The sequence below is a fragment of the Hyla sarda genome, chromosome 3 (genome assembly GCF_029499605.1).
Source record: "Hyla sarda isolate aHylSar1 chromosome 3, aHylSar1.hap1, whole genome shotgun sequence".
Taxonomy (NCBI): domain Eukaryota; kingdom Metazoa; phylum Chordata; class Amphibia; order Anura; family Hylidae; genus Hyla; species Hyla sarda.
The window spans coordinates 90,878,905-90,903,208 of NC_079191.1; the positions used below are offsets into that span (position 1 = coordinate 90,878,905).

The window sequence follows — 24,304 nt, forward strand, 5'->3', positions numbered from 1 at the left end:
CAAAAAATCCATCCAACTCATCTCTCGATTTTATTGGTGGCCTACCCTGGAAACTGATGTTGTTGATTTCGTGCGGGCTTGTACAGTCTGTGCCCGGGACAAGACTCCTCGCCAGAAGCCTGCTGGTCTCCTCCATCCTCTGCCTGTTCCTGAACGACCTTGGTCTCAGATTGGTATGGACTTTATTACTGACTTACCTTTATCCCATGGCAACACAGTTGTTTGGGAGGTCGTTGATCGATTCTCCAAGATGGCACATTTTATCCCTCTTCCAGGTCTTCCTTCGGCGCCTCAGTTGGCGAAGCAATTTTTTATACACATTTTTCGCCTTCACGGGTTGCCCACGCATATCGTCTCGGATAGAGGCGTTCAATTTGTGTCTAAATTCTGGAGGGCCCTCTGTAATCAGCTCAAAATCAAATTAAACTTCTCATCTTCTTATCATCCCCAATCCAATGGACAAGTAGAAAGAATTAATCAGGTTCTGGGTGACTATTTGCGACATTTTGTTTCCTCCCGCCAGGATGACTGGGCAGATCTTCTACCATGGGCCGAATTTTCGTACAATTTCAGAGTCTCCGAATCCTCTGCTAAATCCCCATTCTTCGTGGTGTACGGCTGTCACCCTCTTCCCCCCCTTCCCACTCCCATGCCCTCTGGTTTGCCCGCTGTTGATGAAGTGACTCGGGACCTCTCCACCATCTGGAAAGAGACTCAAAATTCTCTTTTGCAGGCTTCATCCCGGATGAAAAAATATGCCGATAAGAAAAGAAGAATTCCCCCCATTTTTTCTCCCGGAGATAAGGTATGGCTCTCCGCCAGGTATGTCCACTTTCGTGTCCCCAGTTATAAACTGGGACCACGTTATCTTGGTCCTTTCAAAGTCAAGTGCCAGATCAACCCTGTCTCTTACAAACTCCTTCTTCCTCCTTCTCTCCGTATTCCCAATGCTTTCCATGTCTCTCTCCTTAAACCACTCATCCTTAACCGCTTCTCTCCCAAAGTTGTTTCTCCCACTCCAGTTTCCGGGTCCTCTGACGTTTTTTCGGTGAAGGAAATTCTGGCATCCAAGACGGTCAGAGGTAAAAAATTATTTTTGGTTGACTGGGAGAATTGCGGCCCAGAGGAGAGATCATGGGAACCTGAGGACAACATCCTGGACAAGAGTCTTATCCTCAGGTTCTCAGGTTCCAAGAAGAGGGGGAGACCCAAGGGGGGGGGGGGTACTGTTACGCCCGGAGCGCTCACGGCGTTCTCTTATTCACAGCGCCCCAGTCAGACCTGCCGACCGGGTGCCCTGCGATAATGTTCCCAGCCGGGATGCGATTCGCGATGCGGGACGCGCCCGCTCGCGATGCGCATCTCGATTCCCTTACCAGACCCGTTCCCCGTCTGTGCTGTCCCTGCGCGCGCGGCCCCGCTCCTTAGGGCGCGCGCGCGAAGGGTCTTTGCGATTTAAAGGGCCAGTGCGCCACTGATTGGCGCATCAGGTTTTCATCAGTACCTTCACCTGTGCACTTCCCTACTTATGCCTCACTTCCCCTGCACTCCCTCGCCGGATCTTGTTGCCATTGTGCCAGTGAAAGCGTTTCCTTGTGTGTTCCTAGCCTGTGTTACAGACCTCCTGCCGTTGCCCCTGACTACGATCCTTGCTGCCTGCCCTGACCTTCTGCTACGTCCGACCTTGCTCTTGTCTACTCCCTTGTACCGCGCTTATCTTAGCAGTCAGAGAGGTTGAGCCGTTGCCGGTGGATACGACCTGGTTGCTACCGCCGCTGCAAGACCATCCCGCTTTGCGGCGGGCTCTGGTGAATACCAGTAGCAACTTAGAACCGGTCCACCGACACGGTCCACGCCAATCCCTCTCTGGCACAGAGGATCCACCTCCAGCCAAGCCGAATCGTGACAGTCAGTATAAGTCATTAGACCTGTTGTCAGCTTGGACTTGTGTCCAACACTGGTACAAAATGTGCCTGTATTGTGCTTATGTGACTCCGCCCCTGCATCTAAAAGGAACCAATGGAATCAAGAGGCCAGATAATGCTGATCGCGTCCCTCTTTCTCATGGGTGGTATGAACCTGTAGTGAGCTTCCCCTTCCCATTATCATTGAAAACAAAATAATAGAGCCAAAAACAGTCATGCATGTTGAGTCACAAGGCCTAGGCCCTCCAAAGGTAGTGATCCAGTCTCTGAGAAGGCTCCACTGTGAGATATGGAATAGGTTCACTTACTGATAGTGAAAGGCTGACTGTAGGGACCCCCCAATCCTTATATAGTCACAATGCTATCTAAGTACTGTAACCTTCCTTGCCACTCTCAGGGGACTATTACTGTTACCTTGGTCACTTCTATCTCCAGATCTGAGGTCTAGAGATCAGTGCTCCAATGATCAATATGTAATAAAATATTTTAGTGATATGCCGTTAACTTTTATGAGGAAAATATCCATTTAAACACTGTTGCACAATACATTTGCTCATGTTCAATTCTGAAATCAAAAGGACGCGAGCCATGGCTACAGGATCCTTGGTTGAGAGCGCTGCCTTCACATCAAGGCACTTCCATCAATCTGATATAGATGACTGGGGGACAAGCGGCTTTGAAGTGATGACTGTGTATGGGTTTTGCTTTGTCCCAAAAATACTTGAGTTGTGATTCATATTCTTCATATTCCCACCAATTATTCAGAGCGCTGTCAGCGTCTTATCTGATAGAAAACCTATTATCATCCCACATCGGTATGCTAAGTGTTTTGATGTTCAGTAATCTATCTGCACATCAATCTTATTGCTTCTGCTGCTTCTCATCTCCTGGTCAGTGTGACCTCAATTCTGCTCACTGACGTGCACATTCCATTACATTATGCTGCAGTTATATTAGTTTATATAAAAAATTAATGGGAACTTTTTTTTTTCCTTAGGAAGAACTTTGTGTCAGGATTTAAAGCATTTGTGTCTATATGTCAGCTATGAAGACATTCATGGCAAGGCTCGGCAGCCTGCTCTCATATGGTATTTACTATGACAAACAACCCTGTCAGCCGCACTAGATATAAACCGTCTGTATGAAACTGACCAGAATCTAAACCAAAGCAGCAGAATATTGTTAATTATTCCCATTAGAAGCCTGCACAGGATGTGCATCTGCCAGACACTGAGATATCAGCACAAATCTAATTCCCATGAAAAGGAAAAGCAGAAGTAGTGAAACATACATGGGGCTGAAGATGACACTGTATGAATCATATGCCTAGCAACCATCTCTATCACATAGTACCCAATGCCCAAGGCTGAAATGGCTCTAAACTCAAAGCAAAGATTATTTAAGGAGCCTTGAAAGTAAAAAGGTTATATTAAAGGAAAAGAAAGAAGAGAGTCCTCAGCACACGCAATGTATATGTAAATAAAATTCCTTGTTTATTGGTCTGGATATGGAGTCATACTCAAAATCAAAGTGGAAAACCACACTACAGACTGATCCAACTTTGATGTAATGTCCTTAAAACAATTTAAAATGAGGCTCAGTAGTGTGTGTGGCCTCCACGTTCCCATATGACCTCCCTACAATGCCTGAGTGGGTTCCTGATGAGGTGGCGGATGGTCTCCTGAGGGATGTCCTCCCAGACCTGGTCTAAAGCATCTGTCAACTCCTGGACAGTCTGTGGTGCAACCTGGTGGATGGAGCGAGACATGATGTCCCAGATGTGCTCAATCGGATTCAGGTCTGGGGAACGGATGGGCCAGTCCATAGCATCAATGCCTTCCTTTTGCAGGAACTGCTGACACACTCCAGCCACATGGGGTCTAGCATTGTCTTGCATTAGGAGGAACCCAGGGCCAACCGCACCAGCATATGGTCTCACAAGGGGTCTGAGGATCTCATCTCGGTACCTAATGGCAGTCAAGCACATAGAGGGCTGAACGGCCCCCCAAAGAAATGCCACCACACACCATTACTGACCAACCACCAAACTGGTCATGCTGGAGGATGTTGCAGGCTGCAGAACGTTCTCCACGGCATCTCCAGACTCTGTCACGTCTGTCACATGTGCTCAGTGGGAACCTGCTTTCATCTCTGAAGAGCACAGGGCACCAGTGGCTAATTTGCCAATCTTGGTGTTCTCTGGCAAGTGCCAAGTGTCCTGCACGGTGTTGGGCTGTAAGCTCATACCACCCTCATGGAGTCTGTTTCTGACAATTTGAGTGGACACATTTGTGGCCTGCGGGAGGTCATTTTGCAGGGCTCTGGCAGTGCTCCTCCTGCTCCTCCTTGCACAAAGGCGGAGGTAGCAGTCCTGCTGCTTGGTTTCTTGCCCTCCTACGGCCTCCTCCACGTCTTCTGATGTACTGGCCTGTCTCCTGGTAGCGCCTCCATGCTCTGGACACTACGCTGACAGACACAGCAAACCTTTGCCACAGCTCGCATTGATGTGCTATCCTGGATGAGTTGCACTACCTGAGCTACCTGTGTTGTAGACTCCGTCTCATGCTACCACTAGAGTGAAAGCACCGCCGGCATTCAAAAGTGACCAAAACATCAGCCAGGAAGCATAGGAACTGAGACGTGGTCCTTTATTGGGGGTGTCTTGCTAATTGCCTATAATTTCCACCTATTGTCTGTTCCATTTGCACAACAGCATGTGAAATTGATTGTCAATCAGTGTTGCTTCCTGAGTGGACATTGTGTTGTTTAAGTGTTCCCTCTATTTTTTTGAGCAGTGTACATTGTGTGTGCTGTGGACTCTCTTCTTTCTACTGCTATCAAGATTCTTTGTTACTCACCCAACAGCACCGCCTGTATATGTTGCATAGTCATCTGCTGTATCCCGCTGAGTGGTGCCGACCATCTCTTTCTAACTCTTGTAACTTATATTAAAGGAAAACTGTCATCTGGTTCATCCACACTAAACCCAATACACTGGGTTATAGTGTAGGTGAACAGGAGACCGATGAGGGGCTAATGGGTTAAATACATACCTGCACTCCGGAGATCTGTCCCTCCGAAGATCTGCATCCATCTTCAGTGAATTGCACGCTGGAGGCAGGCCCGCCGGCTCATTATCAAAATTCATTGTCGTGGGTCATGTGAGCTCTGACAGAACAGAAAAGAACTACACAACTTCCTATGGAGCTTTAAATAGAAGTAATTAAAAAATCGGTTGAACTTTTTAGCACCAGTTGATTTTTTTTTTTAATTTTCCACCGGAGTACCTCTTTAACAGAATTTAACTACTGTAAAGTTAAATTTTTTATTTATTTTTTATTTTTAATTTGTTTCATTTTCTTTACTTTCATAGCTGGCAGTGGACACATTGATGGAAATGTAGTTTTGGTCACTGTGCATAAACCTCCACTGAGCACCTAATCCTGGGCATAGAAAGGTTGCATTATTCTGGTGATGTTTCTAAATGTTAGTTTCTATTGGTATAGTGTGCAGGCCTCTGCACTCAAGGATATACCAGTATAATGTAATGTAGTCTAGACACTGGCTGTATATAAGAGTGCCTCATTAAAAGCTGGACTTGCATCAACGTGATCAGAGGCAGGACATAAACATTACAAGGATCTGGCTATAAAGGGATTTCCATTAGCATTGCAAAAATCAGTCTGGAATCCAATGTCCTATTTATAGGGCAATCATAAATTATTGATATTAGATGTATCGGGTCATTAGTAAGCACAGACAAGACGTAGGGATAATAATATGATAAAACACTTGCTGCACGGCCATCCTTAGTAAAAAAAATATATATATACTCATTCCTTTTTGCACATGTATATGCATTGTATATGCTTTCCTAAACAGGGCATGTATTCTGTACACTCCGTATGCGTCCTACAAATCAACCAGCATGGTACTGCACAACCTATAAACCAGAAAGATTGAAAAATCCATTAATCACCTGCTGGACAGGAAATGTGTGTCAATGAAAACAGACATTCACAACGCAAGAAAGAATGGCGATACTGAGTAACCAAGTAACGGGAACCATAAAACTCTAATAGACAGCTAAACGATGACTTGTTTTGGCCTTTAAAAAAGAATCTTCTCGTCATCATTGGAATATACTATTTTTGTGTCTTGGATACATTCCTTGACAAGAATAATGGAATCACCCAGCTTTTTTTTTTTATATACAGCAAAAACAATGACTTGATATGCCACCCCTGAGGAAAAGCTACAAAATGTATTCCCACCATAGACATTTATGGCATGGCATGGAACCGATAGAGCTGCACAGGAGCAGACACCTCTGTCCATGGTGGCTGCCTCATCTGATGCGTCTCAGATAGCAATAACCCTTTAACATTCATTTCTCTATGGCAATATGCATTATCATCCTGAAAAATTATTTCACTGTTGAGGTAATGATCCCCAGGGGGTCCTTTATCTGATAACCTCATATTGTAACTAAGTGTGTAAATGTCATTGTTTTCCTCCGAGGTCATCTTTATCGGTTTTCTTAGAACACTAGTTTCGGCATCATCTCCTTGCCCAATGTAGATTAGCAATTCATTTATAAGCATCACTTTCATCCAATCCTCCACACTCCATGATTTCTGTAGCCCTCTATCAACTTGTTTTCTTCTATTTTGTTTCTATATGTAAATCCCATTTAACTCTGCAGATATCATACAGTTCTGAATCCCATTTCTGTCCATTTGTTTTTTGGTGAATTTTCTATTTTCATATCATTTTGCTTAGATTTTTCCATCCTGGTGCTTTGAAATCTTTCTTGGTCTACCTATATGATATTCTTTTGCAATCTTTCCATTTTGTTTATACTCATGCCTAATTTTGCACACAGCTGACTGGGAACAACTAACATCTTCTGCCATGTTCCATGTTGGATTTCCTTCTTGAGAAAGTATTATAATGGGGGTATTCCAGGAAAAAACTTTTTTTATATATATCAACTGGCTCGAGAAAGTTAAACAGATTTGTATATTACTTCTATAAAAAAAATCTCTATCCTTTCAATAATTATCAGCTGCTGAAGTTGAGTTGTTCTTTTCTGTCTGGCAACAGTGCTCTCTGCTGAGATCTCTGCTTGTCTCAGGAATTGTACAGAGTAGAAGAGATTTGCTATGGGGATTTGCTTCTACTCTGGACAGTTCCCGAGACACGTGTCATCAGAGAGCACTTACACAGAAAAGAACAACTCAACTTCAGTAGCTCATAAGTACTGAAAGGATTAAGATTTTTTAATAGAAGTCATTTACAAATCTGTTTAACTTTCTGGAGCCAGTTGAAATATAAAAAAAAAGTTTTTTCCAGGATAACCCCTTTAACATTGACACAGTTGACAACTCTATGTAAACATAAAAAATACCAAAGTCCAAAAGTGCTGATTTTTCGTTACATATGTAAAAAAATTTTTATAAAAAGTTATTAAAATGTCCCATCAAAACAAGAATGGCATTGTCAGGTATCTCGCTCCGGCCGGGCACTCTGGCCACGAGCGTTCTTTTATGTTCCCCTCTTCTCCCGGCAGTGCCGCGGGTTGCATTTCGGGACGCGCTTGCATGCGAACCCTAGACTGCCGCTGACCTTCTGCCCTATTCTCTTCTACTCCCGGGGTTCTATTCCTCGCATTTGCGGGGCGTGCCCGCTTTTGAACCCGACTCTGTTCTCCTCCTCCTGCCCATCTCTGCCGACGCGCGCGACCCCGCCTCCTAGGGCGCGTGTGCGCCAGTTCTTCTAAATATAAAGGGCCAGTGCACTAATAATTGGTGCTTGTCAGAAACCAACCCTATTCAGTTCCGGCACTTACTACTGTTCCCTGACGGATCTTTATGCCTTGTGCCTAGTGAAAGTATTCTTCTGTGTATTGCCTATTAGTGTTTCAGACCTTCTGCTTGTGACCTGACCTCACACCTTTGCCGCCTGCCTCTTGACCTCGTGCCTGTGACCTGACTACGCTTCTCTGCTGCCTGCCCTGACCTTCCGCTACGACTGACTATTTTTGTGTACTCCAGCGCCAAGTTTCACCAAGTTTGACCTGGGTGCAGCCTGCCACAGCAAGACCATCCCGCTTTGCAGCGGGCTCTGGTGAAAACCAGTGGCACCTTAGACTCCCCTCCCTGGTATGGTTCAGTCATTATTCACACAGGTCCAGCAGATCCACTTCCTCCAGCCGCTTACAGGCATCAATAAAAAGTACTAAACATGGTGCAAAAAAAATGAGCCATCATACAGCCCTATATACAAAAAAAGATAAATGTTATAGGGGTTAGAAGAAGATAATTTTAAGCATACTTATTTTGTCAAAAAAGTTAGATTTTATAAAATAGTACAATAATAGAAAGGTATAGGTATCGTATTGAACCACAGAAGATTCCATGTCATTTTTACTGTAAAATGCACTAAAAATTATAAATCCCCAAAAGTTGCTAAATGACATTGGTTTTTTAAATTACATTAATTTTTGTTTTTGTTTCGCTGTATGGTAAAATAAAAGATGTAATAAAAAAAATGTAATAAAAAAAAAACTATTGGTCCTGCAAAAAAAAAAATTATGATTTACATGACTGTGGATGAAAAAATAAAAACGTTATGGGTTTTAGAAGGCAAGGAGGAAAAACAAAGATGCAAAAATGGCTGTGTCCTTAAAACTCTTTCCCTTTTATCTACAGAATGATATATCCTATTATATATTATAGGATTTGTTAAAAAAAATGTTACAAGGTGATTCAATATTTTTTTTCTACTTTAATTATTGTTTTTCCTACTTTATCCTAACAAAATGTCGTTAAAGAGGTTTTCCACCCACAGACATCTTATCCTGCTACTGGGACCCCCTGATATCTCCGTACAGCACCCGTGCCACACCTGGCATTCTAAACAGTATGTTTAGAAAGCTGGGTTTCTGCGGCCGAAGACGTGACGTCATGTCACACCCCTTCGTGATGTCACGCCATGCCCCCTCCATTCATGTCTATGGGAGGGGACGTGATGGCCGTGGAAATCCAGCTTTCTAAACCTACTGTTTAGAATCCAGGGTACAGCATTGGTGCTGCATGGAGATCACTGGGGTCGCAGCGGCGTGACCCCTGCAATCAGACATCTGATCCCCTATCCTTTGGATACAGGATAAGATGTCTAGGGGCGGAGTACCCCTTTATTTCAAATAATTTCCATTCATGTTTTTGGGGAGTATTTTACAAAGTCAGAATGTTTAGCTATATGACATTTCTAAAATATTCTGATTTGTCTGAATCCAAAACTTTTGGTATGTGTTTTGGGAAAACCACTTGGCCCCCTACACTCTATAGCCAAGGAAAATACATGTACAAGAAGAGAGTTCCTGCTCCTGTACACTGTGAGGGGTATTCCAGGAATTTTTGTTATTTGACTATGCTACAGGGGCTATAAAGTTAATGTAGTTCATAATATAGTGTCTGTATCTGTGTGTGACGGTTTTCTCTCGATTTTTCTGTGATTTTCACCCCAATATTTATTTTTACCAGCATACAAAATGACTGTTGTCTCAGATTTTTCCCAGCTTGCAATGTGGCCGAGACCTGACTCACTAGTCAGCTGATGACAGGGAGCCTGTCTGCTTCAATGGGTGGAGCGATCAATCTGCAACTAATGCAACAGCTGTTGGCATCCTGATTGAAAACCACAGGTCTCAGCTCATTTATGTTTCAATGGGTGGGGTGGATAATGTGTGGGAAGAAGGAAAATAGAATTGTGGGATTTGTAGTAAAAAAAAAAAACATAAGTCAAACAGGAAATACAAGTTCACAAAAAGCTAGCCACAGTGTTATGGTGATCTCATGACATAACCATTTAGCCCCAAGACAAGCGCAGATCCTTCCTAAGCATGTCCATTACTGTCTGCCAGGTACGTACTAAAATCACCTTATGGTGGATAACCCCTTGAATGCAAGGTACTCTATACCCAGCCCAGTGAATATACTGTATATACTGTACATGAGCAGGGACTCTTGCCTTTGACAAGAATGTCTACTCCTACACTGGCACTTACTAACTGGAAATGAAATTGAGTCTAATGGCCGATTTGGGCAATTCTGGTCAAACCCTGACACAATTAGACACAGCTATGGACAGTTGTCCAAAGCATAACTAGGTACCAGTAAAAATCTGTAATAGGACCACCACCTAATAATGCTGCCCTCTTATGTGGAATAGGGGCTTTGTCCTTTCTCAGTCACCAGGGACTAGATGTGACTTCTACCTCTGCATCACCTACAGCTAAACCCCTTAAAATAGTCATACGGTGTAATTTCCGAAGAGACTGCATATAGGTACAAGCAATGTTATAAAAGGATGTTTAACAAATAAAAAAAATACAGGATAACAGAGAAAACCCTGAAATATGTAGCCTCAGCACACTTTCCAGTTACTAAAGAGGATAGGTCATGGGCTCCGATCCAAGTAGGACTTGGCAGCAATGTAGTCAATAGTTAATTAGAAACTGCTGGTATTTGTAATCAGCATTACTGACAGTCACGTGGGCACAGATATGTAGCTCATATGCCTCTCATTACACTTATAATGTTGTCACATAGACATTTTGAGGACATTGCTGGTAGTGCAGCAGATGGCAAGGACAGGAATGGTGTAATTCCTTTGCCGCATCAGTCTGCGAGTCTTCATAGCCTTATAGTGCTTCTATAAACCCAGTCATCAGTAATGTAATAAAACTGTGGCATAGTTATCAGGGTAGATGATGACCTCCCTCAAAAAAAAACAAAAAAAAAAAAACACAAATGACAGAAAAAGACGGTAGGGGTGGAAATAATTGTGTTAGTGGTGGCTGCTAAAAGTGTTAGTGGTGGCTGCTAGTGAGAATACCTAGCAAGTAAATTAGTGGATATTGGGAAATTGAACCCTGTTCCAAATATTTACTTCTGGGCACTTTTTATTGCACTATGTTTATCAACGATTCTTCTTTCCCACTGTTTGCATAGAAGATAAGCTCCGTAGTCCAGAACCGATACTCAAATGAAAAGTCTACTGCCTCTCCAGGTTTGCCACAGTCTTTATTTAACTTTCTACAGCAATAATGTGCCCAATTACCCAAATGACCCATGCAACCCGTCACTGGCCTCAGTAATGTACGTTACGAGAACACCAAGGCCATAGATTTGCTGCAGTGACCACAATGTATTTGAGTTTGTCATGGCTGCAAAGATAGGTGGTGACCAACAGGGCAGTGAGGCTATAGTGGAAGCAGTTTCTTTAGGTGAATATGTATTATTTTCTTATTTAACGCCATTCCTTCCCTACTGAAAACAGCGTTATAGATTGGGATTGGATTGTTTCTGCAGAATGTTTTTTTGTAAGCATCATTAAAGGGGTACTCCGCTGCCCCATTGTTCGGGACATTTTGTTCCGAACGCTCAGAGCGGGCGGCAGGGGTTGTGATGTCATGACCATGCCCCTCCTGACGTCAAACCACACCCCCTCAATGCAAGTCTATGGGACGGGGCGTGGTGACTGCCACGCCCCCTCCCTCAGACTTGCATTGAGGGGGCATGGTGTGAGGTCACGACCCCCGCCGCTGGCACCCAGTATTCTAAACCAACCCAGGGTGCTGCACAGAGATTGCAGGGGTCCCAGCTGTGGGACCCCCATGATCAGACATCTGATCCCCTATCCTTTGGATCGAGAACAAGATATCTAGGGGCAGAGTACCCCTTTAAAAAGAATAGGGAAGTCATAGGCTACACCTCAATTTAAAGGACTCTGTATGGGTGTCTTCCTGAAAAGAAGGGTCAAGCGTGTTGGTGATCTTTTTGTACTTGGAAACATAATTGCTGACAGACAATTCTGGCAGAGGCTAACCCCTCCTTTCTCCATTCAGAAACACAGGAACCAAGCCAAAGGTTCATGTACATGATGTCATAGAGTAGAGGTAGAGAGAGATTTTGACCAAATGAGCGTTTGTTACCCCAAGGTTAATATGCAGGAGACTGTCCCATCTGAACGGCTCATGCAGAAATCCATGTGCTTATTACTGGAACAACCACATCCAGATGAATGGAGCTGATTTTCAGTTAAAAAATGATTAAAACATATGTACCATGTGAATATACCCTTAGCAATATCTTTATAACCCATATTATTTACAATTATTGTTGTACAGATTAAATGTATGCGGAACTATCTAACAGCTGGATGAGTGAACGTGTTGCCCTCCATCGTAGCTTTGTATTTTTATGGATGATGCAAAGACAGAGGACGGTTCTCCAAACGTATTCCGTGAAGAAAATTCAGCTGTTAAATAAACATTCTCACAATTATCTAACATGAGAAAACTGTGTCACAGTAATATACTCAGGAAGACAATAAGGAAAACAGAAGGGAGAATGTTTGTGATACAGCGGCGAGGAGCAATGGCGTCTCCCCCTGACAAGGACTTAATGACTAATCATGTATTACAAGGAGAACAATATTTATCACTCTTAGTTTCCTAACAACATCTGCTGAGCTGGGAACTGTTCCTTGCTAAAGAGGAAGGAGCATGACCATCTATTTATTTAAACCCTTTCTGCACAGCCATATATATATATATATATATATATATATATATATATATATATATATATATATATATATTGCAACTGGAGGGGGAGAGGCATAGCTAGGATTTCCTTGGAAATATTCAACTTGCAGCCCTAGCCCAGTCAAAATGTAACTACTCTGGCCTTGCCAAAGTGGTCTGTTGGCACCTTATAGCATGCAGTTTATGCCCAGTCAGCCAACCCACTGCCTCTGGTCTCGACATTAAAGGGGTACTCTGCCCCTAGACATCTTATCCCCTATCCAAAAAATAGGGAATAAGATGTCTTATCGCAGGGGTCCCGCCACTGAGGACCCCCGCAATCTCCCTGCTGCACCCGGCGTTTGTTTAGAGCATCAGACGGAGTGCCAGAGGCTCGTGACGTTACGCTCATGACATCACGGCCACACCCCCTCAATGCAATTCTATGGGAGGGGGCGTGATGGTCCATAGACTTGCATTGAGGGGGCGTGGCCATGACAACACGAGCCTTCAGCACAGAGCGAAATTTGCTCCATGCACCGGATGTCTGGGGTGCCGCAGCCGAGATCACGGGGGGTCCCCAGCGTTGGGACCCCCTCGATCAGATATCTTATCCCCTATCCTTTGGATGTCTATGGGGTGGAGTACTCCTTTAAGACTTATGTGTATTTATAATTATGAGCAGGAGTGCAGATATCCTCCAGAAGTGACTGTGTGGTGGCTATCTGCTCTTATATAAGGAGGTGCTATATGGGGCATATAGACAGAGATGCCATTATAGTGTAAGCCAATTTGTGTTAATTCTAGTTACAGAGCAGCACACTACCAAGGATCGGATGACTACATAGCTAGGTAGAGTTGCCTTTTGGAAAGTTTTGAAAGCTTGTTGACAACTTTAGTGGAAGCTGTAATGGCAACTATCATGGCCGTCTTCTGGCTTACCAATAACGGGGAGGGGGGGGGGGAGTAGACATATTGGAAGTTTTGACATGAGAGAGCAACTCATGGATCCAGATGTACCATCTCTGAGCTTTATAGAAGCCAGGAACATAATGATAGTGGATAGTGGAGACAGGATTCTCTTTTGTTCTTTGTTCTGGAAAAACTATGGAGAGAGCACAGTTGTAATATCTGTATTCCCAGCTTAGCGTTTAATATGCATCAATTTAGAAAAGGGGAAATGAAGATTACCAGCAAGGTTCCACTAGCAAAGCAGGTGCATTGCTGTCCCCTGGTGGGCCGTGCTGTCTGGGGTCTCTTTGTTGAGCAGATGTTGCTGGATCAGCACTAACCCATTGTTAATCAGAACATCTGGTGAATTAATCACTTTCTCTGCTCACATGGTGTGAAATGCTTTGTTTCACGTCCATTGTTTGTCATACGAGAAATAATGATAATAACCAGATATGTTGGTACGCATCACTCCCGTCATACTGTGTTCTCAGAATCTACCATTGCTGTAGACCTCTCATTACTTTCTCTACATGGTTGTAGACCCAATGCCATTAGTGGTCAGCGTGGGTGGAGTTTGGGTCATACAGAGGAAATTCCAGACTTTTGCAGGACAGGATGAGGTTTTAATAATGGTGAAGGCTTCAAGCCGAAGTCATGAGAAAATGATCCTGTAAAAGGTTAAGCAGAAGACACCCCATGTGCCTTTTACTAAACTAAATCCTGCTTATTTTCGATGAACTTTTGCAGTCAGTCTTTGAAAATAATGCAATAAATAACTACATTCATTAATAATCCAGGAGGTTAGTGCAAAAAAATAAATCCATTGTATTATTTATAGAATCTGCAATGTTCTATATAGATTTATTTAGTGTACTGAAATGTTCTAGAATTTATATCAAATAATACTTTTGATTATGGATAATTGAGGAAATCCTAGCTTATCCCATATCCCACCATAACAATGATAACCCTAGTTGTTGTCAGGATCCGGACTGGTATGCAGCGAGGACACTGGAGGTGGATCCTCTGTGACAGTGACGTGATGGCGTGGGCCGTACCAGGGGATCGGAATCTAAGGGGTTACTGGTTTTCACCAGAGCCCGCCGCAAAGCGGGATGGACTTACAGCGGCAGGTAACCCCCAGGTCGTTCCACCCGATCGCGACTCAACCCCACTGACAGCTGAGACAGGCGTGGTACACAGGGACAAGGCAAGAGCAAGGTTGGACGTAGCAGAAGGTCAGGGCAGGCAGCAAGAGTCGTAGTCAGGGGCAACAGCAGAAGGTCTGGGTACACAGGCTTGGGAACACACTAAACGCTTTCTCAGGGCACTAAGGCAACAAGATCCGGCCAGGACAGGAAGGGGAAGTGGGTTTTTATATACATGGAGCAGATGGAAGCTAATTAGGGTGATTGGGCCAGGCACCAATTAGCGGTGCGCTGGCCCTTTAAATCTGAGAGCCCCGGCACGCGCGCCCTGGAGAACGGGGCCGCGCGCACCGGGACCCAGCAGGAGATCAGGACAGGTGAGTGGGACGGGTTCGATCCGCGGGCGGGCACGTCCCGCTAGGCGGATCGCATCCCCGCCTGGCACAACAGAGCAGCATCTCCGGTCAGCGCTGCCGACCGGAGCGCTGCAGGGCAGAAGACGCCGCGAGCGCTCCGGAGGAGGAGGAGGAGCCGGAGCATTTGGCGTAACAGTTGTATTTCCTGAACAACTTTAGCCAAATACCCTAAATCAATGTACACAGAACAGAGCCAATGGTTTCCATTTGGTTGCACACAGCAATGGGTTAGTTTGGGTTAAGCAGGCTATCACATACTACAGGGTTTCGGGAATGGACTTGTGGTCATTATAAGATGTAGATAGACAGGACAGTCCAGATCTAACCCAAAGGGTAAATGGGAAGTGTTATAAATGGAGGGTAACATAATGGAAGCTCTATTTTTATTAATAAGGCACAAACTAAGCTGCTTGGCATCACAGCCTCCTGCATCATCCGTACATAAAACCCATCGACCAGGTAAATTCCCCCCTGTATACCTTAGCCATGCCAAAAAGCGTGTTTTCATTTTATGCCAACCAGTTATTTCAAAGACATTTTGTTGCTTTTCTGGCTTGGTCCAAGAAATAATAGCAGCCTTGGAGTCCGAGGAGGCCCAAAAGTTACATCTATATAGGGAGACCAATACATACAAATTATGCATGACCATTAGCCATATTACAGGAGCTAGTTTCTGGTCGATCTATGCAAAACCAAAAGTTATATATATATATATATATATATAAAACCATATTGTATACCAAATGGGAAGTTTTAAAAGAAATCTTTCATCTTAAAATACATTTAAAAAATGCTGACCGTTTTCATATAGGTATTAGGACAAGGAGACACATAGGGTGGGATTTATTATTGGTTTTACCCAGTTTTTTTTTCATGGAAAACTGTTGCACATTTTTGTTCAATGGGTGGAAAAATCACAACTCCTTTTAGACTAGCTTTTCAAAGTGGTTGGTGATTTAACAACTGAAACTTTTTAAATTGTTGCAAATTTAGCTATTTATGAACATTGTGCACCTCTTTGATAAGTGTGGGGAAAGTACAAATGAAGTATACCAAGGCAAAGAAAGATTAAAAAGAACTTGATTTACACATTCAATGATCATTCCCTCCACCACCCCAATCATACATTTGTTTATTTGTTTTATATATCCATGGTAAAAAAAAAAAAAAAATTTGCAAAACTACAACTTCCAGCATGCCCGGACAGCCAACGGCTGTCCGAGCATGCTTGGAGTTGTAGTTTTGCAACATCTGGAGGTCCGCAGGTTGAAGATCACTGTTGGGTGCAGAATCTTTTTTTTTCTAGATTTTGCGCCTTTAAAATTGGGTGCGTCTTATATGCCGGTGCGACCTATAGGGCGAAAAATACGGTAACTGTATTCTCACAATTTCATTCTGCATTTTTTTCATCCTGGGATCATTGGTGTCAATATAAAATGATGAGATGAGTGGAGCTTCCCTGGAAAAAGATTGGTTTATCGTTCTGAATTGATCATTTAAGGAGCTTAACTTACGGGTTCGCTATAGCGAACTTTAGAATTGGCATGAAAAGTATACTCTATTTAATTTGTATGGATCAGTTGCCTTTAAACTGCAAAATGCATAGTAATCGAGCAATTAAAGTAACAAACGGTACTGCAGGAGTCATATATCAGGAGCAGCAATCTCCAGTTCAACCTCAGCAGTTTTACAGGCCAAAAAGCAGCCAGACACATCCAAACAGCGAGCAAGATCTGACAGCCTCGTCTTGCCATAAATACTGTCACAAAGAGCGAGAGAACGGATGCTCGTGACAACAAGGTCCAGGCTTTCAATGGATTTTCTTTCCAGAGAATGTCAGCTCATCATCTCGCCTCCTTTTGTTCACATGGGATGTTGGAGTAGAGCTGTCACTTTGTTAGATCTCGGGCCGTTGATCTTGTGGTGAAATGATCCTTGGTAACTGGGTATTGAGGTACAAATAATTATTCCAAGTGCTCGGTAGAGAATTAACATTCATTGGAGCGAGACAACCGTACTTCCTCCTGCAGATGAAAAGGTGATTGTTGTATTGGCGCTGAGCAGCTGACTTGGCCTTGTGTTGGCGAGCCATATAGGGAAGGTTACAGGTTATAGAGCACGAGGAGGACGTACATGGCTTGCCGGAACGGTGCCCTTCAAGAGCTGGTGGACTGAGACCAAAACGCGCCTTTCCATAAGAACTGCCTTCATGCTACAGTTATCATGAGTCGATGGCAACCAGATTAAATCTATTAGAAGTGAAGTGACCTTTTGGATTAATATATTTATTTTATAGGCCTTTAGAAAATGAGTAAATACAGTAAAGCAAAAAAGGATGAGAAGGTTTATAGGATGCAACATCAGCCATGTGGGGGAAATGGCGGAGGTCCCATCCTTCACACACATGTAGAGGACTCTGGAGCTCAGCATTAGCGTTTCATTAATCAGCCGAGCTGTGAGACGCTCCAGCACCGCAGGAAACCCGTGCGCAATAATTCTCCAGCCCTGCTTTGCAGACTCCTGAAATTGGAGACTCTGTTCAAGGACATTAACCATCCCTGTATCTCTATGGATTAACATGTTTAGCAGTTTTCTTTATATGAAGAGGCTAGGGTTGCCACCTTTGTTGCAAGAAAAAAAAAATACTGGCCCTAATTTGCATAATTAATTATATATGCGTAACAGCACAGGATACATATATGGGGGGGGGGGAATTAATATGCGGAACATCACAGGGGGGGGCGTTGTATTATTCTGACCCTTATAACTTTATTATTTCTTCTTATACGCGCCTGTATGAGGGTTCATTTTTTTTGCGCCCCGATCTGTAGTTTTTAACAGTTCCATTTTTGTTTTGATGTGACTTTTTGATTGTTTTCTTTTTAATTCAATTCCGAAGTTGTAGTTAGTTACTAGCTCCCAGCATGCCCTGATACAGCCTGTGGCTCAGCTGCTGCCCCAAATGAAAACTACAACTCCCAGCATGCCCTGATACAGCCTGTGGCTCAGCTGCTGTCCCAAATGAAAACTACAACTCCCAGAATGTTGGAATATATAGTAGTATATAGTATAGGTAAGTGTTTCCCAACCAGGGGTGCCTTCAGCTGTTGCAGAACTATAACTACCAGCCAACGGCTGTCCGGGCATGCTGGGAGTTGTGGTTTTGCAACAGCTGGAGGCGCTCTGGTTGAGAAACTCTAGTATAGCATATGGTGCAACATTCCGGGAGTTGGAGGATTGGTTGGATAAATAACAACCATTGCATTGCCGGTATTTTTAATATAAAAATACCGGCAGGGTGGCCAAAATACCAGCTGTGCCGGTAAAATACTGGCAACCCTAGAAGAGGCTGAGGGGGGACAGGGGTGCAGATAGAGCAGAATTTATTAATGTTTGCTTATGTATTCCTTTTTTTTTTTTGTTATTTTTATTTTTTTATATTTATTTGCTTTAGTGGTGGCTTTTTCTGCTCCAGGTCTGAGCTGGAGTAAATTTAGTAGGTTTTTTCATGCTATGCGACTTTATTGCGGCTTTTGCACTTGATAAATCTCTGACCACTGCAAGTCAAAAATCACTTTCTGCTTTGTAAGCAAGTTTCTTTTTTTTCTTTTTTTTTGCTTAGGGCACTGCGCAATCAAAAAGTCGTACAAAACATATAGTAGTCGCACATGCAACTTTTTTGCGAAAATTTTAAGCAAAAAAAAAAAACCTACTAAATGCTTTGATAGATGTCCCCCATAGATTTTTTTGCTTGAACGAGGAGAAGGGCAGGAATTCTGGGAGATTCCATTTGTATTATTTTATTAAGATTTTTTTTTTCTTGTTCCCATGTTTTTCTCTTCTTCTAATAATCTCTGTTCTGTTGGTAGTCTTTTTGAAATACAATATAATACATTATATATAGCCAAATCACAAGGACATCCCTTCTAGTTATTGAATTTAGGCATATAAAGGGGTATTCTGGGATTTTTGGTCCTTAGAATGTAAGACAGGGGCAGCAAATGTTTTCTAGTTATATATATTTCATTAATCTGTGTTTGGTGGCTCGTATCGAATTTCTTTATCTTTCTTTTCTCCGGAAGTAATTTTTTCACAGCCTACAAAATGTGTTTCCCAGCTTGCTGTGCGGCCCAAGTCAATACATCACAAGTCAGGTGCTGAAAGGGGGTTTTGCTGATTCTTCTGTGTGTGAAGCCAGCCCCCTGACGATGTAACCAGCACACATTTGTCATCTTGTAGATCCAGCATGTGTGTCAGGTGATGTCGGGCAAGTCATGTGATCAAAGGCAGCATAGCTGTACTAAAATAGGTGTGGTGACCGATGTGCAGGAGGGAAATAAGTCACCTCCTATCTTTAAACAAAGGATCATGGGGATTGTAGTCTGAGGTTGACCACAGAAACCAGAAGTAGCCAGTTCCAAAAAAACAAACCAGCAGCATGAATAGGGGACACAGGACATGGCTATTTACCACACACATAAGCACATATTCTTGGTAAGCATGTCCATCACTGTATGACTATTAATTACTAAAGTCACCTTGTGTTGGATAACCCCTTTAAGCCTTTATAAACAGGTTGATAAATAAAGCACACATGCATGCTATCTCCATAGACAAAAAAATGGAAGTGGTATGGATTTTTCCTAAAATGTAAGATCCATCTTGATCAATTGTAAATGATAATATTGTCAAGTGAAAGATTCTAGATATAGCAACAGCTCTGTCAAAAAGCAGTAGATGGGTATTGGGAGCTTCTGAAATGTCTGGAGAATACAACCTACCTCAATGCAACATGTAACATGTAGTGGAGGAAAGCACTATGGGTTTACTTTTTGAGGTATTGCCAATGTTCCTTAAAGGGGTACTCCGGTGAAAACCTTTTTTCTTTTAAATCAACTGGCTCCAGAAAGTTAAACAGATATGTAAATTACTTCTATTAAAAAATCTTAATCCTTCCTGTACTTATTACCTACTGAATACTACAGAGGAAATTATTTTCTTTTTGGAATGCTCTCTGATGACATCACGAGCACAGTGCTCTCTGCTCATGTTATTATAATAATAATAAGTCTTTATTTATTTATTGTTGTCCTTAGTGGGATTTAAACCCAAGGCCCCAGCTCTGCATTGCAGCAGTGCTAACCACTAAGCCACCATGCTGCCCTTAGCATACATCTGCTATGCACGGTTGCTAAAATGGACAGTGATGTCAGCAGAGAGCACTGTGCTCGTGATGTCATCAGTGTTCCAAAAAGAAAGGAATTTTCTCTATAGCATTCAGCAGCTAATAAGTACTGGAAGGATTAAGATTTTTTAATAGAAGTAACTTACAAATATGTTTAACTTTCTGCCACCAGTTGATTTAAAAGAAAAAAGGTTTTCACCGGAGTACCCCTTTAACATACACTGATAATGATCTGTTCCTTACAAACAGCTTCCACCTTTATTTCAACGAGAAGAACAAATATAACATATTTCTATAGAAAGATAAAAGGTTAACACATTATTGTCGGGTCACATTTGATTGTAGCAGGTCTAACATTTACTAATACAGTGACACATATGTCATTACCATGAACCGCAGTAATGATGCTGCCTTTCTGGGGTTGTAGTTTTAATGGGAAGAGACTATGGCCATCGTTCACTTCCTCTGTGTGGGATCTGAGTATAGGACAGACGTTGTATTGGGTATTGTCTGAGCATAATAATCTACTGTTACATTGACAATCAGCTCTCTGCCTTGTGCTGTGTGCTCTAACCTCTGACTAATCTTTCTCAGTGTTGGTCGTGTCCAAATTGCTAGTCATATGATGGGAAATGTATTGCACACATCTATGAGACCGACCCTTAATGGACATTTAATGCTAGGTTAATCATAAGTCTAGGCTGCATGGACCAGACCTACAATTTAATCATATAAAAGCAATAGATACATTTCTCCTATTCACAAGAGGTGATTTCATAACAATGGTGTAAATGGAATGTATCACCTTCAGACTTGAAAAACAGAGAAATAAAGTAGAGAGATACAAAGCCAGGAATGCCTTGTATTCGATCAGTTATTACACAGATTAAAAATGAAGCTTGTAGTGGGTTTCAGCCTTCTGAGGTAGGTATACATAGGGAATATTTCACAATTTATAGTAAATGGCTCCAAGTATGCCACTGCATAGGTGTACAAAGTAATATGTTACCCATAGAGTCTCATGTAAAAAACAGAAGTATACATAGTGCACACTTTTGTGGGATGTTTCTGCATTGAAAAGCACAATTTACTGCACTTTTCTATACATGGCCAGTAGGAAATTTTGACCTTTATTAAGTGGATGGGGTCTTATGGATACTTTTCCCATATGTGCTCAAAAAGGCAAAGCATGATCTCCAACCACTGTGCAAACAGAACCTTGGCCTTGCAGGTCTACTAACCCAATCATACATCACTATAGAACCCAACAAGTACGATGCAGAGTTAGAAGAGTAATAAATATTGGTGGGTTGTTGCGTCTAGATATCTATAACTCTGACTGATAACTCCTCATCTACTTAACATGCTGTGACCTATAGCTGGGCGGTATGACCAAATATGTGTATCACAGTGTTTTTGTAACTTATGGCGGTTCCACGGTATATAACTGTATTTCTTTCACCCCCCCCAAATCATGTGACCTGTGAGCACTGTTCTGCTCCCCCCCCGAAAAACATTTGACCCGCCAGCGCTGTTCTGCTCCCCCCCAATTAATTATCAGCCCAGCGGGGTACTACTCACATATGTCACCCGCAAGCACTGCCCTCCTCCTCTTTGTTGGGGGCCGCCGGCGATGGAACTCTATACTGTACGCCAGTGGTCTTCAACCTGCGGACCTCTAGATGTTGCAAAACTGCAACTCCCAGCATGCTGGGAGTTGTAGTTTTGCAACAGCTGGAGGTCCGCAGGTTTGAGACCACTGCTGTACGCTGTATCCCTATGCCCGGGCTGCAAAAGATAAAGAAGATAAACTTTAACTTACCTAGATCGGCCTTACGCTGGGGACGGGAACGTCTGAGATGTCCCTCCCCGGCCATTGATTGGCTGAGCCCATTGTCATGTAAGGAGCTCTGGCCGGCTTCTTACATGACAATGGGCTCAGCCTATCACTGGCCTGGGACAGACAGACCCGTCCCCAGCGTGAGGCTGACGTAGGTAAGATAAAGTTTATTTTCTTTATCTTTTGCAGCCCGGGCATAAGGATACAGCGCACAGCAGTGGTCTCAAACCTGCGGACCTCCAGCTGTTGCAAAACTACAACTCCCAGCATGCCCGGACAGCCTTTGGCTGGGAGTTGTAGTTTTGCAACATCTGGAGGTCCGCAGGTTGGAGACGACTAGCGTACAGTATAGAGTTCCATCGCCGGCGGCCGCAACACAGAGGAGGGGGCAGTGCTTGCGGGTGACATATGTGAGTAGTACCCCGCTGGGCTGATAGTTAATTGGGGGGGGGGGGGGCAGAACAGTGCTGGCGGGTCACATGATTTGGTGGGGGGGGAGCAGAACAGCGCTCGCGGGTCACATATGATTAGTTCCCCGATGTGGGGATAGCGCAGCGCTGGGCTGATAATTCATTCCCGAGGGGGAGGGGCCAAACCGGTATTGCGGTATGGGGAAAAATTCATATCGTGCAGCACAAAAATTCCGGTATTCGGTATGAACCAGTATACCGCCCAGCCCTACTGTGACCCTGACTGTTAACTCTGCTACATCTGTAAGTTCACTAGAACATTGGGGTGGCAGATCCTGAGGCCTGAGCCACACTGCAATTCTCAAATAAAAACAAAAAGATTTGATAGTTTTGTGAAAGGGGTTCTCCACTGGAACATATATATTTTTTTTAATAAACTGGTGCCAGAAAGTTAAACAGATTTGTAAATTATTTCTATCAAAAAAAATCTTAATCCTTCCAGTACTTATCAGCTGAGGTATGCTCCACAGGAAGTTCTTTTCTTTTTAAATTTCCTTTCTGTCTGACCACAGTGCTCTCTACTGACACCTCTGTCCATTTAAGGAACTGTCCAGAGCAGGAGAAGTTTGCTATGGTGATTTGTTTCTACTCTGAAGAATTCCTAAAATTAAGAGAATTCAGGCATGAAAAAAACTCTGCTCATTCAGGTCAAATTCACAAGGAGTCCAGAGGTGAAAAGAATCCAGTTTATTCACACAAAAACACTTCGGACAGGGTATGAGAGAGTACGAGACCTTGTCATACCCTGTTCTAAGGGTTTTTGTGTCAATAAACTTGATACTTGGGAATTTGACCTGAACGAGCAGCGCCACCGCAAAGGTTTTTTTCCTGCCTGAATTCTCTTCATGAACTGCCGACCCTTCTGAGGACATCGGCCCTACACCTGCAGGCTGCAGCTCCTGTTCGCACATCTGTACCCCAACACGGCGGAGTCATATGGCTGAGCCCAAGGTTCACCTAAGGTGAGCACATTACCAACCCAGGGCCATTGGGAACCCGATTTACCACACACAATTACACGAGACGCTGCCCTCCATTTTTGTCCCCTATTTTCTCCATTTTAGTTCTTAAAATGGACAGAGGTGTCACCAGAGAGCACTGTGGTCTGACAGAAAGGAAATTCAAAAAGAAAAGAACTTCCTGTGGAACATATAACAGCTGATAAGTACTGGAAGGATTAAGATTTTTAAACAGAAGTAATTTGCAGATCTGTTTAACTTTCTGGCACCAGCTGATTTAGAAAAAAAAAGTTTTTCAGTGGACCCCTTTAAACTCCAGCAATACACCTGTATACACCCTGCTAGTTTACTCATCTAAAATATATATGCTTCTATGTGGCTGTCTTTATTCAAGCTGTTCCATATTCTACTATGCCATGTTATATTTATATAGGTCCCTGCCCTTGGTAACCACTGGCCTTTACCTATATGAAAGCTTAAAGGGGTACTCCGGTGAAAAACTTTTTTTCTTTTTTTTAAATCAACTGGTGCCAGAAAGTTAAACAGATTTGTAAATTACTTCTATTAAAAAATCTTAATCCTTCCTGTACTTATTAGCCGCTCGCTGTATACTACAGTGGAAATTATTTTCTGTTTCAAACACAGAGCTCTCTGCTGACATCATGAGCACAGTGCTCTCTGCTGACGTCTCTGTCCATTTTAGGAACTGTCCAGAGTAAAAATAAATCCCCATAGCAAACATATGCTGTTCTGGACAGTTCCTAAAATGGACAGAGATGTCAGCAGAGAGCACTGTGGTCATGATATCAGCAG

General features: G+C 43.1%; 1 protein-coding gene across 4 annotated transcripts in view; it reads left to right on the forward strand.

The window, feature by feature from the left end:
- The window catches only part of LOC130361504 (glypican-5-like), a 352,385-nt gene that overhangs the window by 277,889 nt on the left and 50,192 nt on the right, over nucleotides 1-24,304 (forward strand). Inside the window, exon 8 of one of the 4 annotated variants that reach the window (XM_056564558.1) lies at nucleotides 12,121-12,256. The exons of the other annotated variants lie outside the window; for them this stretch is intronic. Within the exon in view, the coding sequence (XP_056420533.1) occupies nucleotides 12,121-12,156 (36 nt within the window). The 3' untranslated portion in view covers nucleotides 12,157-12,256. Of the gene's footprint in view, nucleotides 1-12,120; nucleotides 12,257-24,304 lie in introns of those variants that run through there. 4 annotated transcript variants of the gene reach the window in all.